We start from the raw sequence: 16,270 nt of genomic DNA, 5'->3' as shown, positions 1-16,270 counted from the left end.
ACCGGGCCTTAGCTGCCTCCCCGCGGGGCAGGGCTCGGGACCTGCAGCCCGCCATGCCTGAGCCACGCCCCCCACCCGCCGTCGGCTCCTGCGCGGCCCGAGCCTCCCCGAGGAGCGCTGCCCCCTGCTCCACAGCGCCCAGTCCCATCGACCGCCCAAGGGCTAAGGAGTGCGGGCTCAGGGCGCGGGACTGGCAGGCAGCTCCACCTGCCGCCCCGGTGGGGGATCCACTGGGTGAAGCCAGCTGGGCTCCTGAGTCTGGTGGTGACTTGGAGAATCTTTATGTCTAGCTAAGGGATTGTGAATGCACCAATCAGCACTCTGTATCTAGCTCAAGGTTTGCAAATGAACCAATCAGCACTCTGTGTCTAGCTCAGGGTTTGTAAATACACCAATCAACACTCTGTATCTAGCTAACCTGGTGGGGACATGGAGAACTTTTGCGTCTAGCTCCGGGATTGTAAACGCACCAATCAGCACCCTGTCAAAACGGACCAATCAGCTCTCTGTAAAACAGACCAATCGGCTCTCTGTAAAGTGGACCAATAAGCAGGATGTGGGCGGGGCCAGAAAAGAGAATAAAAGCAGGCTGCCCGAGCTGGCAGTGGTAACCTGTTGGGTTTCTCTTCCACACTGTGGAAGTGTCTTCTGCGTTTGAGTTCACACTGCGTTTGTGGGCTGTAATGCTTACCACCTAGGTCTGCAGTTTCAGTCTTTAAGTTAGCGAGATTAGGAAACCACCAGGAGGAACGAACAATTCCAGACGCGCCACCTTAAGAACTGTAACACTCACGGAGGAAGTCTGTAGCTTCGTTGCTGAAGGAGCGAGACCACCGAACCCACCGGACGGAAGAAACTCTGAACACATCCCAATATGGGAAGGAGCAAACTCCAGACACGCGCTTTTAAGAACTGTAAGTAACACTCACTGCGAGGGTCCGTGGCTTCATTTTTGAAGTCAGACCGAGAACCTACGGATTCCGGACACAAGTCCAGTTCGTGAGGTGGGGAAAGGAGGGGGGGGGGGAGGAGGCTCGCCTAGTAAGAGTGACCTGGGAGTGTGGGGAGGGGACAGAACCCTGCTCCCTGCTCCCTGCCCCCTGCCCATAGTGAACAATCTCAGCACTATCTATTTTGCTTTCCAGACACTACCGTTTCCGTAGAGACAGTACTAAGAGGAGGCTTATTTCCTCCTGAGACCTAGGCGGAGGGTTAAATCTAGAAAACCATCCATTGAGAGCAGATGAATCCCAGGTGTGATGAGCTCATTTTCTGGCCCGCATGGGGTGAGGGTGGTTAGGGTAAACCTGTGATCCCAAAGGCACCAAGGGGAGCGTCAGCAGGTCTCTGGGGTATGGGCTGGGAGCAGGAGCCCCACTTGGTAAGGGGGTAGGTCTAGGACATGTTCCCAGGTGTGCTCAGTCTGACACTACTTCAATGAGTGGCACACGCTGCAGTGTCTTGGTACCTAAGAGCTGCCAGCCCCTCTCGAGACAGACTTAACTCCAACGCTTGGTGTAAACGAGAAAAAGTTCTTCAGGATGGTGCCCTAGACATGGAGTTCAGTCTTACCAGTCAACATATGGGTTTCCCAAAGGGTTCCAGTCTTTTCTCTGGCTTCCTTAAAAAAATGCGGTTCCTTGTGCTTGGGCTGGAGGCTGGTGGTGGTGTCAGGGCAACTGCAGATGGTCCTCCTACCCGGGGTGGGTGGGGACGTCCTGAGAACTCTAGCCCAGAGAACACCCTTTTTCAGGTCGAGCTAACCCTGCTCACCTTTCGGTTCCTTGGATATTTATTTCTCTCATCCACAGGTTGCAGACTGGAGGCCTGCACACCTGTTTTGCTTCCTACAGTTTTTTAAAAACAGTATTTTACGTAAAATTTCAGATTTCTTAGAAAAAATCAGTAGCTGTGACAATACTGGGCTGGCATTTCCGCACAGAACCAGTCAGCAGGAACTGAGCAGCAGGGCCCTTGTGGGTGGGACAGGCACTCACCAGTGTCCCCACACTGGCCCAGGGACTCTCATTTATTCGCTCTGGCACCTGCAGGCATATGAGGCTGATTCCTACCAATTCAGCCTACCCCAAACTCATGTTTCACCGTGTCTCTTTCTCTCTGCCTTGCTGCGTCTTAAGTGTGCCTCTGACCCACCCTCATCACTGCACTGAGGTTTATCTTCCCCCATACAGCTGTCTCCTCCAGGTGACTGCAAGCCCGAGGGCAGAAACAATGCTTCCATAAGGTTCTCAGTGAATGCACATTGAATAAACACACGTCTTGCCTTTGCTTGGCCCACCCTTGTCCATGGGACTTAACTCCCTCTCCAGATTCAGAGTTGGAGGGTCAAGACTCCCAAAGGCTTCCTGAAAGGGAGGAAGTTTCATTCTGGGTCGTGGGGCAGTGAAGGCAGGCACAGGCCACTTTGACCCTCTGGTGCTTTGAGGCAGCCGGCCTCTGCTGGACTTTGCGAAGCACTCACCCAGTTTTGTTCTGGGTCTTTTTTTTTTTTTTTTTTGGTTTTGGTTTTTTGTTGCTTTGTTTGGTTTTTAATTTAGAGCATCATTGCAGGGCTGAGGGATGATTTCATGCTTTTTAATAAGGGAATCTTCAAATCAAATAGCCCTTGTTGCTATTTCATCAATCCACTGTAGTGCCAGCCACACGGATAACTCATTCACTGAGTAATCGCCATCGTTCAAGTACTGAATGACGTCAGTAAGTGAATTTTTTTTGTAACTTTGCCCCATAGGCTTGCATATTCTGAAGGCCCAGTGGTGCGCCTGAAAAGCAAGGTTTAGCTAAATGCATCAGTATCAGATTCCCTCGTTTCCCGACTACTGCTGGCCTTGGGAGGCTGTCCCAGAAGCCTTCCAATGTACTTCTCAGACAAGCTCTCTTCCCTTTGGCCCTCTGCCCCTGCCCCATCACTATCAGAACTTCTTTCCCTAGGGAGTGTTGAGGGCACCTGTCAGGGCCACTGCACAACTCCAGGGACACCACTCACATTGTCACCTATGTAAATGGCCCCCTCAGCACAGCTCCCCTGGAGACACCACAGCAGTGTGCCCTGGAGGTATGCAGTATGGTGGTTATGACACCTGCACAGGGCCAGAAGGACCTATGGCCCTGACACCAAGCTGAGGCTGCCAGGGCTTTTGGACCAGGTTGAGAGCCTCAGACCTCATGCTTTTGAGCTCTAGCTGCCCACAGTACCCTCACTGCACGCACTGGGGCCCAGAGAGATTTCCACATGGAACAGAGCAGGGGACGGAGTGTGGCTAGTGAAAGGGTCCTTTCCTGGCCCCAGGCTTGTCCCAAGAGGATCCATAATCCCCACCTCACCACCCTCTGTCCCTGGCAGAGACCTCATCCCAAAACTTCAGATGCAGAGGGTAGGATCCATGGCAGGCCAAGGCTGGCAGACACCATCCCAGAGTCTTGAGGCTCAAGATGGCTGACCAACCCCTGCCCCAACCGTGGCCAGATTCAGAAGCTGCTTTGTATCCTAGACCAAATGGTGGGCAGGGCCAGCCAGGAGAAGGCTGGCCTACAAGTGATGGTCTACAAGTGAGGTCCCTAATCCTAACTCTGGCTTCAGAGCCAGAAAGCCCTGGTTCCAGACTGGGGCTCCATCTCCTGCTACCTTTGTGACTTTGCACCAGCTGTTTCACCTCTTGGAGCTTCATTTTCTTAAGGCTATAAAACCCACCAATGGCTCTGCTGTGAAGGCTCAATGAAAAAATATGTGTGAAGCCCCTTCCCCAGGGCCTGCCAGAATGTGCACCACCACCGTCTTGTTTCCTTCCCTCTCAAGGGCTCTCTGCCTCCCTGTCATATTGGGCGTAGGAAATGTCCTGAGCTCAGGAACAAGGGTCCAGGGCGGCATTCTTGTGGCTGCTCCCAGGGTCAGTTCGCAAGGTCCAGAGAGGGATAGTACCTGCCCCATATGTCATCGCAGAGGCAAGACAGGAGGGTGGGGCTGGAGCAGAGCCTCACAGACAGCTGCACTTCGCTGGAAGTGGGTCTATCCGAACCAGTCATGTCCTGGGGATTTTAACAAGCTGCCCATTAAGAATGGTTTCTCTTCTCCACGCTGGAGACGACCACATCTGGTAGTGGGTAGACCCCATTGTTGAGCCCTGGAGGCTGTACGGACAGGACAGAAGGCTGCTAGAGTGGTTAAATTCCAGTTTTAATTAGTGGAAATTGCTTGGCGGTGTGGAGAGGAATGGGCCAAGTGACTTAGGGGAAAGGAGGGGTGGGGTGTGGAGGGCAATGCAGGGGCTCCAAGCACAAGGAAGAGATTTACCCCATCTACAACCACTTTGGGGTGACACAAGTATACTGTGAGTACCTTGGACCCACCTGCCGGCAGACAAATGGGTTGTTTCCTCAGGGCCAAGCCACAAGGGCCCACTCTGCCTGCTGCCCCGTGTGACATGCAGGATCTCACTAAGTGAGATCCTGCTGGCCTCCGGCCGTGGGAGAAGCTGAGGTCTGATTTCTCTCCCGGAAGCCCAGCAGGCCCCAGGCCAGAGCACAGCTAGTCCCAGGTTGTTGCTATGCCCTCTGCATTCCTATCTGGTTGGCAGGGAGCTCTAGGCTTGTTTGTAGTGAGAGCCCCTTTCATTATAGAAAAGGGAGCTTAATGTTCTAGGAACTCATCTCCCTCTCCTCTTCCACCTTCTCCTACTCCTTGACTCATCAAGCACTTAAGTAAGCTTATCCAGTCATCTTTCACGTCACACAAACAGACTTCTCTGCTTTTTAAAGATGTGCATCCTGGGCTGTGGACACAGCAATAGAGAAGGGCTGCACTGAATGAATCACACTTTTGCCTGACTGCCCCAGTGATAAGTGGCCTTCCTAGTGGCTGAATGGGATAAGAGCTCAACTGCAAGACAGGCCGGTCTACAACCAGAGATAGGGCCCAGGGAGAGACCAAAAATAGGACTCAGTTCAGATCAAGGAAGGGGCTGAGTCTATAACTAGAATCAGGGTTCTATCTGTGACCAGGATCAGGGCTCAGTATATGACCAGGATTAGGGTTCAGTGTGTGATCAGGATCAGGACTCAGTGCACCAGTGGGGTCAGGGTTCAGTGTGTGACCAGATCAGGGCTGTGTGTGTGACCAGAATTGTAGCTCAGTCTATGACCAGAGATGGAGCTTAGTGTGTGATCATAGTCAGCTTAGTGTGTTCCCATGGTTGGGGCTCAGTCTGTGACCCTGAGCCCATCACAGGGTCAGGGTTCAGTGTGTGACCAAGATCAGGGCTCAGTGTGACCAGGATGAAGGCTCAGTGTATTAGAATCAGGGTTCAGTGTGTGACCAGAATTGGAGCTCAATCTATGACCAGGGTTGGAGCTAAATGTGTCTCCAGGGTTGGGGCTCAGTCTATGACCCTGAGCCCATCACAGGGTCAGGGTTTAGTGTGTGACCAGGGTCAGGGTTTTGTCTTTCCTATGTGACTCAGTTCTCTGATCTAGTGTAAACCTTTCTTCACATACAAAATGTGAAACAAATTGTTGCTCTCCTGTCTTTAAGACCTTTTATGGGAAAAGCCCGCAAAAAAGATTTCCATGGTGCCTGGTGGTCTTTAGGAATGCAGTGCAGCCATTTGGCAGAGCACCGGAGACCCTCGTGGCCTGGCTTCTGCTGCTCTCTACTCACCTTGCTTCTCCTCTCCATGCAGCTTGTGTTCAAGGCATAGGAGCTGCTTGCAGTTCCCTGAAGTGCCTGGTTACTTTATGCGTCTGTGTTCTTCAAGGCCATTTCTCCTCGTGGCACTGACCCTGCCCCTCTTCAGTACTGTGTAGCAGTTAGAAGCTCAAGCGCTAAAGTAGACGAAAGCTGGATTCAAACCTGCCTCCGTCACTTCTTTGCTGTGGGACTTTTTGGGTAAATAGCTTAGCTTCATCTTTACACAGAGGCATACTCAATATTCATGCATGGGCTGGTGGGAGATTTTCCTGGTGAGCCCGTGGTCAGGTTTTAATGCATATTACTCATTTTCATCATTAATGGTTCCCCATTGTGTCTGAGATGTTTGGTGAACACTCAGCATCCCTTTCCTGCCATCTTCTCATGGCCTTGCTAGACTGCAGTGGCTGGGAAGCTAAACATGCAGGGCTCCCTTGCAGCTGAAGTTGTGTGTGAATTAAGTTCCAGCAATTAGAGGCCCTTTGGCAAGACCTGGAAGGCAGATTTGGAGGCTTATCTGTGGCTGCTTTCAGCCAGTAAGCCTGTGGAACTGCAGCAGCATTTCAGTGCTGAGGACTCAGATTCAGGGGTGTGGAAGGGTAGCTGCGATGGGTTTCTTTCTGTACCCTGGATCAGGTTGTTGAAGCATGTTCTTGAACCCAATGGTTCCAATGATTCTTCCCCCATTCCCCATATTCTTTTTGCTGCTATAACTAAATACCACAAATTCAGAGGCTTGTAACAACACACATTTATTCTCTTACAGCTGTGGACGTCAGAAGTCCAAAATTGGTTTCACTGGGCTAAAGTCAAGGTGTCAGCAGCTCTGAGTTCCTTCTAGAGGCTCTAAGGACAGTCCATTTCCTTGCCTTGTCCGGTTTCTAGAGGCCTCCTGCCTGCCTTGGCTCACAGCCCCTTCCTCCGTCTTCAAGCCAGCTCCTGGTCTGTCATCCATCTCCTTTGTTTTTTCCTGATTCTGCTTTCTTGCCTCCTCCTTATAAGGACCCTTGTTATTATATTGGGCCCACCTAGATAATCCAGGATCATCTTCCCATCTCAAGATTCTTAACCTAATTACATTTGTGAAGTCCTTTTTGCCAGGTAAGGTAATATTCACAGGCTCCAGGAATTAGAACATGGACATCTTTGGGGACCATTATTCAACCTACTGCATGACAAAGTAGCAGCCCCCTGGTTGGTCAGTTCTGTGATATTCTGTATTCTGGAAGTATTTCCTGGCCAGGCACTGTGGCCTGTAATCCCAGCACTTTGGGAGGTGGAGGCAGGTGGATCACTTGAGGTCAGAAGTTCAAGACCAGCCTGGCCAACATGGTGAAACCCCATCTTTACTAAAAATACAAAAATTAGCAGGGCATGGTGGCGTGTGCCTGTAGTCCCAGCTACATGGGAGGCTTAGACATGAGAATCGCTTCAACCCAGGTGGAAGAGGCTGCAGTGAGCCAAGGTCGTGCCATTGCACTCCAGCCTGGGCAACAGAGTGAGACTCTGTCTCAAAAAGAAAAGAAAAAAAGGAAACAAAAAAAAGAAAAATCAGCCAGGCGTGGTGGCACACACCTGTAATCCCAGCTACTTGGGAGGCTGAGGCAGGAGAATAGCTTGAACCCAGGAGGCGGAGGTTGCAGTGAGCTGAGATCACACCATTGCACTCCAGCCTGGACCACAGAGCAAGACTCCGTTTCAAAAAAAAAATAAATCCTTTCCTGAGACCCAGCCCCAAGCTGGCTCCTTCAGTCTTTGTAAGCACCCAATACCCTGTACTAAATTCCTTTCTGTTTAAAATACAGTTGCTTCTGTTCAATGTACCCAACTATGAATAACATACCAAATGTCCTTTAAGACTCAGCGCTCACATCACCGTGTCTGGAAAATCTGCCCCAATTCTTCCAGGGTTCCTTGATGCCTCCTCTGGACCCCACAGTTCTGCCTAGATCAAATTCACATAAATGCTTATCTCCGCTAGTGGATCATGACTTTCCCATCCAACTACAGCACCGAATCTAACACTAAGGAAGGTTGCATCAAGAAATGAAGTAGGGGCTGTTGGCTGAGCACGGGCTCCTGAGCACCAAGCCTGGGATGCAGGCAGAAGCAGGGATGCCCTGGAGAGGAAGGGGATTGGCCAGCAACAGAAGGAAGCCTGGGACAGGAATGCAATCTCAGTGTCACATACCACAGCAGCAGCTAGACCCATGTGACACAGCACAACCTTCAGCCCCAGGGCTTGCATCCCAGCCTGCAGCTTTGTGGTCCTGAATCCAGAAGGCAGAAACAATGACGTGTGACAGAAGAGACAGGCCCCAACACACAGGACAGTGCCAGGGTTTAAACCCAGAAAACAACCAGTGAGCAGGGGATGAATCTATCTTAATTGAGGGCAGGAGAGGAAATGGGCAAAATGATGTCCTTAGCCCACGACAGGCTCTGACTCTATTTCACCTGGGACTGGACAAGTGGTCTGGCCCCTGAGTCCAAAGGGCACGCTCATGCCTGGGTGTAAATGAAGCAAAGAAACTGATCTTTAAAAGGATCAGATGCGGGCCAGGTGCAATAGCTCACACCTGTAATCCCAGCACGTCGGGAGGCCGAGGCGGGCAGATCACTGGAGGCCAGGAGTTCCAGACCAGCCTGGCAAACATGGTGAAAACCCCTCTCTACTAAAAGTACAAAATTAACCAGGCATGGTGGCAGGCGCCTGGAATCCCAGCTATTCAGGAGACCGAGGCAGGAGAATTACTTGAACCCGGGAGGCAGAGGTTGCAGTGAGCTGAGATCGCACCACTGCACTTCAGCCTGGGCAACAGAGCAAGACTCTGCATTTAAAAAAAAAAAAAAAGATCAGATGGGATCAGATGCAGGCAACAAATTGAAAAAACTTTGCATGCCACCTTAGATGATATGGATATAAAGATGGCACACAACAGGTGAGAGACAGCCCTGCAGAAGGCCACCTCTGCTGTCAGGCAACAACTAAAGAACCCCAAAAGGCCCTGCCTGTGGCTAATGCATGTTGTGACATCCGCTGGACTCCCTGCCCTCCCTCCACCTCAGTCTCCTCCATCCCATGTAATGGGAACAGTAGACTGTGCCAAACGGCTTAGGAAAATAAGGAAAACAGGAAAGCATGGTGCAAAGTGAGAGGTTAGAAGGTCAGAAGAGTGGGAGGTGCAGATCCTGGGCCATGGCAGGGAAGAGGCTCCATCTGGAGAAGAAAGGCTGGGAGGTCTGAGGTATCATTAATGAGGTCCCAACAGACAGGGCTGGGCCTGAGCTTGGAGAGCCGGCCCTCCTCCACCCCATGCTCAGCACACTTCAAATTAATAATTAAAATGCTTCCTGTCAAATTCAAGCCTGACACGTAATTAGAGCAGCTCCAGGCTTTAGGCAATGGTGATGAAAACAGCTCTTGTTAGACTTTTCTGGGGATGAGTGGGGTGAGAATTGAGAATAGAACCTTCCTCCCAAAATTTCTCCGTCAGGGCCTTCTGTCTGCGTGCCAGATAGATATGGATGGGATTTTTCTTCTAGCCTGGGGAGAGGCTGGGAGATGGGGAGGAACCTCAGTTTCCCCCTCTGTGCCGGGAAGAGATTGGACAAGGTACAATCTTGTCAAGAGAGGGCAGCTCAGGGATTTGTGTAAGGAGGGTAGGTGGTGGCTTCTTGGAGTTTCAAAGGCCAGACAGACAAATCTGAGGGCCAACTGCAGATCCCGACTTGCTCCCGACCCACCCCCACACGTGCACAGAAGGCATTGCCCTTGTGTCCTTTCCAGCCAGGGCTGCTGGGGAGCAACTAAACTCAGATACCAACTGTTCAGTGGCTACAGCATCCCAGTCCAGGTTCCTCCCTAGAAACCCATGGTGCTCATCACTTCTGGAGTACAGCCTTTCTCCATTCCTATCAATAAAGGGGGTCAGAGACCGAGGAGTCCTAGCTCCCAGCTTCTGGACTTCTCAGTGCCGCAGGGCACAGGTTGGAGGTGCTATCCATGGTTCTAGGGAGACTTCCAGTTTTCAGCTTCTTCCCATGTCAGGCGTTCTTCCAGAGCCCTAATTGGCCTGCCTGATCCCCTAGACCCCTTCTGCCAGAGTCCAGTCCCTGAGCCCTATGACACTGTCACACCACACTTGCCACCAGACCTGGCCCACCCAGTGGAGGCCCTGAGAGAGGGAAGGGATACCCACTGCTCAGCTCATTCATGGAGAGCCTTGAATGCCCATCCTGGGGGTTCACCCTGATGGGCCTGCCCTTAGGAGCTTGGGAAATGGAGCCCATGCTCAAGTTACCTATTAGAAGAAAATCATTTTAAATCAATGTCGTGTTACTTCATTGAAGCTGCCTTCATAAATATTTTAAAGGTGTTTATTAGGAAAACCACAGGAGAAGAGAGGAGGTTGCTGAGGTTGGGAGGAGTGGTGTCCCATAAGGGCTTAGCTGCCACTGCCAGCATTGCTGCCAATGAAACGTGCTCTCTTGGAGGGGCTGGCTCGGGGGGGGGGGGGGGGCTGCAAAACGGAAAAGCCCACTGTGTTGGGCTGCCTCACCGCATGCAGGAAGTGGCTGCTCAGATGCCCATCCTCTTGTCCTCATACTGAACCCCACAGAGGTGTATCACAGAGTCTTGTGGACACGGCACTGAGCCAGGGGCAGAGCCTCGTAGGTCCTATTCTGAGCTTTGCTCCCAGCTGCTCCCAGTTCCTCCCCTTCTAGAGCTCAGCAATAATGTGGAAAAGGGGCTTGAGGGTCCCTTCCACAGCAGGCTGATGTGTCCAAGTTTGTGGAGGCTTCCCTTCGTTTTCCTGTTTTCACTCTTATCTACCGTCTCACCCCACCAAATGTACACATCCATCCAGGGCCACACACATTGGACCAGGAGCAGCTGTGGTGAGCAGGTGCACAGGGCCAGACAACTGCCCGCAGGAGCCCCTCAACCCAGGCATCTTGGCCTGCCTTGCCCCATGCCACCAGGCAGGCAGAGGCCTGGCTAGGGCCAGGGGAGAGGCTAAGAATGGTGTCCTGCCCGCTGACCTAGCATCTCTCACAGGGCTGGGTGGGGATGGGGTGTGCGGCAGGGATGGAGGCACCACAGCCACCTCTGACACGGCTCCTCTCCTTGGGAAAGAGCTTGTTTTTCCTCCCCAAGCTGAAGCCAACAAGCCCATCAAACAGAATCGATTTGCAGGCCAGGGATCTGCAGTGCTGGTGCTCAGGGGGCCATGGCTGCTGCTCCTTGTGCCTGGGGCTCCTTCCGCTACCATCTTGGGCTGAGCAATGAGAAAGCGTCTCTGCTTCCACCCCCATTCTCCCCACACAAATCCTGTCTGACCATCCAGCCCCTCCCTATTGGTCTCAGGTCAAAGCTCTCTTATCCTGGCTGAGTCCAGTGCCATCTGCCCAGATCTGTCCATTCATACTATGTAAGTGCAGGTGTGGTGGCCCTGTGAAGGCTCTCTCCTTTGGGCATTCTCTGTCCATTTTGGTCAACTAGGGGAGGGGAAGGTACTACTCTTGACCCCATTTTACAGATGGTGCCTACAAGGACACCGAGTATTTAGTACCCAGCTCCCTAAGGGTTAGCAGAGCATGGGAGTGGGTGAACAGAGCTTAGGGAGTCTTCTCTAATAAGTAAATATAAAAAATGGCTTGCAATTACCGTATCAATTGTTTCTGGGTAACTAAAAGCTTCTAAAAGATTTTTAAAATAGATTATTCCTTTAAATAGGTGAAGCACCATTTGGCAGCCTCATTTACATTGTTCATTTGCTGGGAAATCCTTTTTTCATGGATAATGTAGAAGTAAACTTCAGCCTTAGTTACTTCCATTCAGAGACCTGAATTAATGTGGTTTGGGTACCTCCTGCTTGCAGCAGACCAGAGGACAGGAGCTGCTCTGTGCCCGGCTCTGGGCTTGGGGGCCAGCCAGAGCTGCTCTGGGGAGATGAGTTTCCAGAGTGCAATGAATGAGCAAGTGCTTCATCGTAGCTATGAAACACGGAGTTGCAGAGATCTGGAGGGATACATAGGAGGGGGTGTATAGGATCTGCACAGGCAGAGGAGAGAGAGGGCATATCCAAGGATGGGGGGAGCTGGAGCAAATGCTTGTAAACACGACTGAATATGAAACATGCAACTTCTGCCACTCGCCAGTCATCTCTGTCCCCTTCTCCCTTATACTTCCCCCTGACTCCCTCATCACCCATCCTGCAGACAGAATAGAATGCACTCTCTTCTAGCACTGCAGAGCCGATTCCAAAAATGTCCTAGGTCCAGAACCCCTGGATGCCAGCACATTCTCCTGTTGGGTTGACCCAGATCCTCCTGGCTGTCGTGGACGGGAGGACGCTGAGAAAAGCAGCACAGATAGAGACACCAAGAAAATCAGCACCCTGGCCATGCCTCAGGTCACCAAGGCCCTCAGCATGGTCACCCAAGGAGGCTGAGCCCTCTGCAACCTGGCCAGCTTCAGTTCCCGGAACGTTTGCTGAAACTGCTGTCAGCAAGCACATGGACTTCAATGCAATTACAAAAGTTATAAGAACAAGAAGTGCATTCATTCATTAGTAGCAAATTGTACTAAATTATCTTAGCAAATAAGGCAAAATGTCAGTTCAGTGGCTGGCAGGCTCTGCAGACACATCAGTCCCTCTTCCCCACCTCCAACAATGGTGCCACACTCTGCAGGGACTTTTTAGGAGAGGTTATTGCAACATGAGGAGCAGGAAGGAAACAGAATAGAGTGTAGACCAGCACCCAGGGAGCATGCTGGCCTGTAAATTAGGGTAGGTAGGTAGGCAGGTGGACTTCAGATAGGTGAGTTTTGAGACTGAGGAAGAACTAGAGGCCAGAGAGCTGCAAGGAGGAGGGTGGGGGTGGTAGAGGAGAGCTGCTGTGCTTCAGTCACTCTGGATACTACAGGGCTGCAGTGTGGTAGAGACCCCAGGATACCCTGATTCTGAAGCGCGTGTGAGATGGGAGGTGGGGGGGCGGGGAGCAGGAAAAGCACGAAGGCTATTTCCCTGAGCCTGGCACATGCACGTAGACTGACAGCTACAGGGAGCAGGACAGATGATCCTTCCCTCCATGGAGGACATGGTGCTGGAGGGAAGAGGGAGTCAGAAGCAGCCACGTGGCTGCACACATCTGGAGTCCTGGGGGTGATGGGAGAGACACAGAGGCAAAAGGGAGGCCGTGAAAGGAGGGGGAGGGGATGCTCAGGAGTAGGCAGGGCCCCCCATTTCCTAGAGCTAAAAAGGATTGAGCCATCACCAGCGGCACCCCATCCTTCATCATTCTCCCAGAGCCTACGTGTCTGGTCTGAATGCAGGAACTCAGGATGCCTGCTCTCTTCCCCAGCCCCACAACACAGGAAACAGGGCCCCCTCCTTTCTGAACTAAAGATTATCACTTCCCTCAGCCTTCCTTGCTCCTGTATTTTGTGTGCTTCCCTTAATTAAAAACAAAAAACCCACAGTCCAATATGGTGATCACTGAGAATACCTAGCTTATCTAAGAGGTGGGGTCTCAAAGGTCTCAGCTCAGGGCTGTCTTCTGAATCCTATTTTACATTAATTTATAAGCCAGACTAGAGCCACTGGCATATGCACATCAAATACTTAGCAATAAACTCAACCAATTGCATCAGAACTTCTAGGGATGGAGCCCAGGCACCATTTACAACTCCCAAAGTGATTCTAATGGGCAGCCAGGGTTGAGAACCGCTGGAGTAATGGGATCTGGAGCTGTATCACTAGGAACATAGTGCCCTGGATGCGAGAGGTGAGAGCTGATCTATCATGAGCTGAAGCATCGTTATCCATGCCAGAGCCTCAATCTGCAAGGGACGCTGATGAAACACATCCAGAGGAGAGTGTTGGGGTGGAGAAATCATATTAGCTAAGGAAGCTGAGGTGCAGGGGATATTTTGCTGCTCAGGTGCTGGAGAAAGGCTGGAGGCAAAGGTCACAGACCCTCTGTCTGAGGGCTGGGTTATGCCGCCTCTATGAGACCCAGGTGTTTCTCTGTTCTAACAAAGAGCTGCCTCATTAGTAATGAAGTAGTGTCACCATAATTACCTAGAGCTGGCAGTGCCAAAGGTTGTGAATACTCTCTGACACAAGTGCAAGAGATTTAACCTAACCTGAGCCACCTGCATCCAACAGGATGCTGACCAGGCACAGTGGCTCTTGCCTGTAATCCCAGCACTTTGGGAGGCCAAGGCAGGAGGATTGATTGAACCCAGGAGTTTGAGACCAGCCCAGGAAACATAACAAGATCCCGTCTCTGCAAAAAAAAAAAAATATATATATATATATATATATATCTATATAAAATTAGGTGTAGTGGCAGGCACCTGCAGTCCCAGCTACTCAGGAGACTGAGGCAGGCAGATCACGAGCTCTGGAGGTCGAGGCTGCAGTGAGCTATGACTGTACCACTGCACTCCAGCCTGGGCAACAGAGTGAGACCTTCTTTAAAAGAAAAAAGAAAAACCCCAAAGATGCTGAGAACTTCCCCCCATCAATTACGGTGCTCCGGGTGCAGGGCTCAAGCCTGGCACACACACACTCAGAACACGGTGCTGGGCCCACATAATCCACTAGGAGGCAGACGCACTCCCCCAGGACTGGGGTCCCGGGGACGCAGATAGCTCCTGGAAACTGAGGCAGTGGCAGTGACAGATGCTGAAGGGCAAGGTGGTCCAGAGCGGGTGGAAGGGATGACTGCAGGCCCTGTACACTACCGAATCAGGCTCCACTCTGAAGTCTCTGAGAGACCAGCTGGATGTGAATTCCAAGCACCGTCTCTGCCCTGTCTAGAATCAGTTTTTCCAGCCACCCTAAGTTTTCTTCACTTGCACATTCTTACTGCTACAGGGACTGGCTAAAAAGGCAGCTGAAACAATTGGCAACACTTAAAATGTATCCAGAGATCCCACTTCTAGGGCTCCATACTGTAGAAACTCGAGCACAAGCCTGCATTATTTGTGTCTAAACTGTAGGAACTAGCAAAATATAGGCTAGAACAGCAGTACTATGAGATACTATGTAGCCATTTAAAAAGAACGAGGGAGGTCTTTGCAAGAAGCTAGATACAAAATAGCATGTACTGCAGGATTCCATTTATATGAAGTTCGAGAATAAGTAAAACTGGTGAAAGCAGCCAAGTGGGCGGGGCTGTTGCTTGGGTAGGGACACTAGGGAACTTTCTGGAATCCAGGAACTGTTCTATATCTTGATCTGGGTAGTGGTTATATGGGTAGAGATTTGTGTAAAAAATTCATGGAGTCATACACTGAGGATTAGCATCTTGTAAATACTAGAGGTATGTTACACATCGATATAGAAAGTAAAGAGGACGAGGACACTTCTATCTAGAAGAAGTGACTTGGGAAAAGAGTAAAGAAAAACAGAAAAAAGGGTTGCATAATGTTTGATTATGATATTTTTGTAAATGTGTAAGACTGATACAACAGTCTAGAAGGTGTCCAGTCTAATAGCAGAGCCAGGATTCAAAGTCTCCTGACCCCCAGCCCAGGCTCCTGCTGCCCAGGGTCTGCGAGTGTAAGCAGAATGCTCCAAACACACAAGTAGAAGAGGCAGGATGATCCAGGTGCCCTGGCCACACCATTTTAACCCCTCCTCCCAGTCTCCTCCTTCTGGGTGGTGAGTAGTCAGATACACTAATTGGTCTTCAAGCCCTGGTTACAAATGGTCCTGGAGGCGAATTCTGGTCACACCTTGAGCCAGGCAAATGAACCTCGCTCTGTCCCCTCTTTAATATGGATGTGACACCTGCAAGCTACAGCTTGTCGCACTGTGAGAATTATTTCTCCATTAAAATGCAGGAGTTGGAGCTTTGCCCAGAAAGGGCAGCTAAAAATACTGCTGTCCAGGGCACTTGTCACCAGAGGACTTAGTTGCCACTCTCTTTACCCCTAAGCCTCCAGGCAAATCCCACACCTGCTGGGTCTATGCCCAGAACACTTGATACAGTGTCATGTCTGAGACTTATCCAGCCCTGTCGCAAAGAAAAAGCATGGGTTCCTGTGCCTGTTTTACAGATGAACAAATTGGGCTTCAGAGAGCTTGTTCCAAGTCACTGTGCTCAATCTACAAAATCACCTAAGGAGCAACAGAGCGTGGGCCTGACTTCAGGGAGGGAAAGAATAGCCCCTCACATGTGCCCAGCACCTAATGGTTTGCAGTGTCTTTTTATTTTTATTTATTTTTGAGATGGAGTCTCACTCTGTCACCCAAGCTGGAATGCAGTGGCGTGATCTCAGCTCACTGCAACTTCCACCTCCTGGGCTCAAATGATTCTCCTGTCTCAGCCCCCTGATTAGCTGGGACTAAAGGCACATGCCACCACGCCCGGCTAATTTTTTTGTATTCTTAATGGAGACAGGGTTTTACCATGTTGGCCAGGCTGGTCTCGAACTCCTGACCTCAGGTGATCTGCCTGCCTCAGCCTCCCAAAATGCTGGGCTTACAGGCGTGAGCCACTGCATCTGGCCTAATTGCAGTGTCTTCTCACCCACTGCTTTATCCA

At 51.0% G+C, this 16,270-nt stretch overlaps 1 protein-coding gene across 1 annotated transcript in view; it reads left to right on the top strand.

The window, feature by feature from the left end:
* The first annotated feature begins 608 nt into the window (after positions 1-608).
* Positions 609-16,270, top strand: part of LOC129527136 (uncharacterized) — a 39,245-nt gene continuing 23,583 nt past the window's right edge. The window contains exon 1 of the mRNA XM_055363725.2: positions 609-914. Within this exon, the coding sequence (XP_055219700.1) occupies positions 875-914 (40 nt within the window). The 5' untranslated portion in view covers positions 609-874. The remainder of the gene's footprint in view (positions 915-16,270) is intronic.

Source organism: Gorilla gorilla, chromosome 16, assembly GCF_029281585.2.
Source record: "Gorilla gorilla gorilla isolate KB3781 chromosome 16, NHGRI_mGorGor1-v2.1_pri, whole genome shotgun sequence".
NCBI classification, from domain to species: Eukaryota; Metazoa; Chordata; class Mammalia; order Primates; family Hominidae; genus Gorilla; species Gorilla gorilla.
Note: the sequence above shows the minus strand (reverse complement) of the source record. Positions and strands in the feature narration are given on the sequence as shown.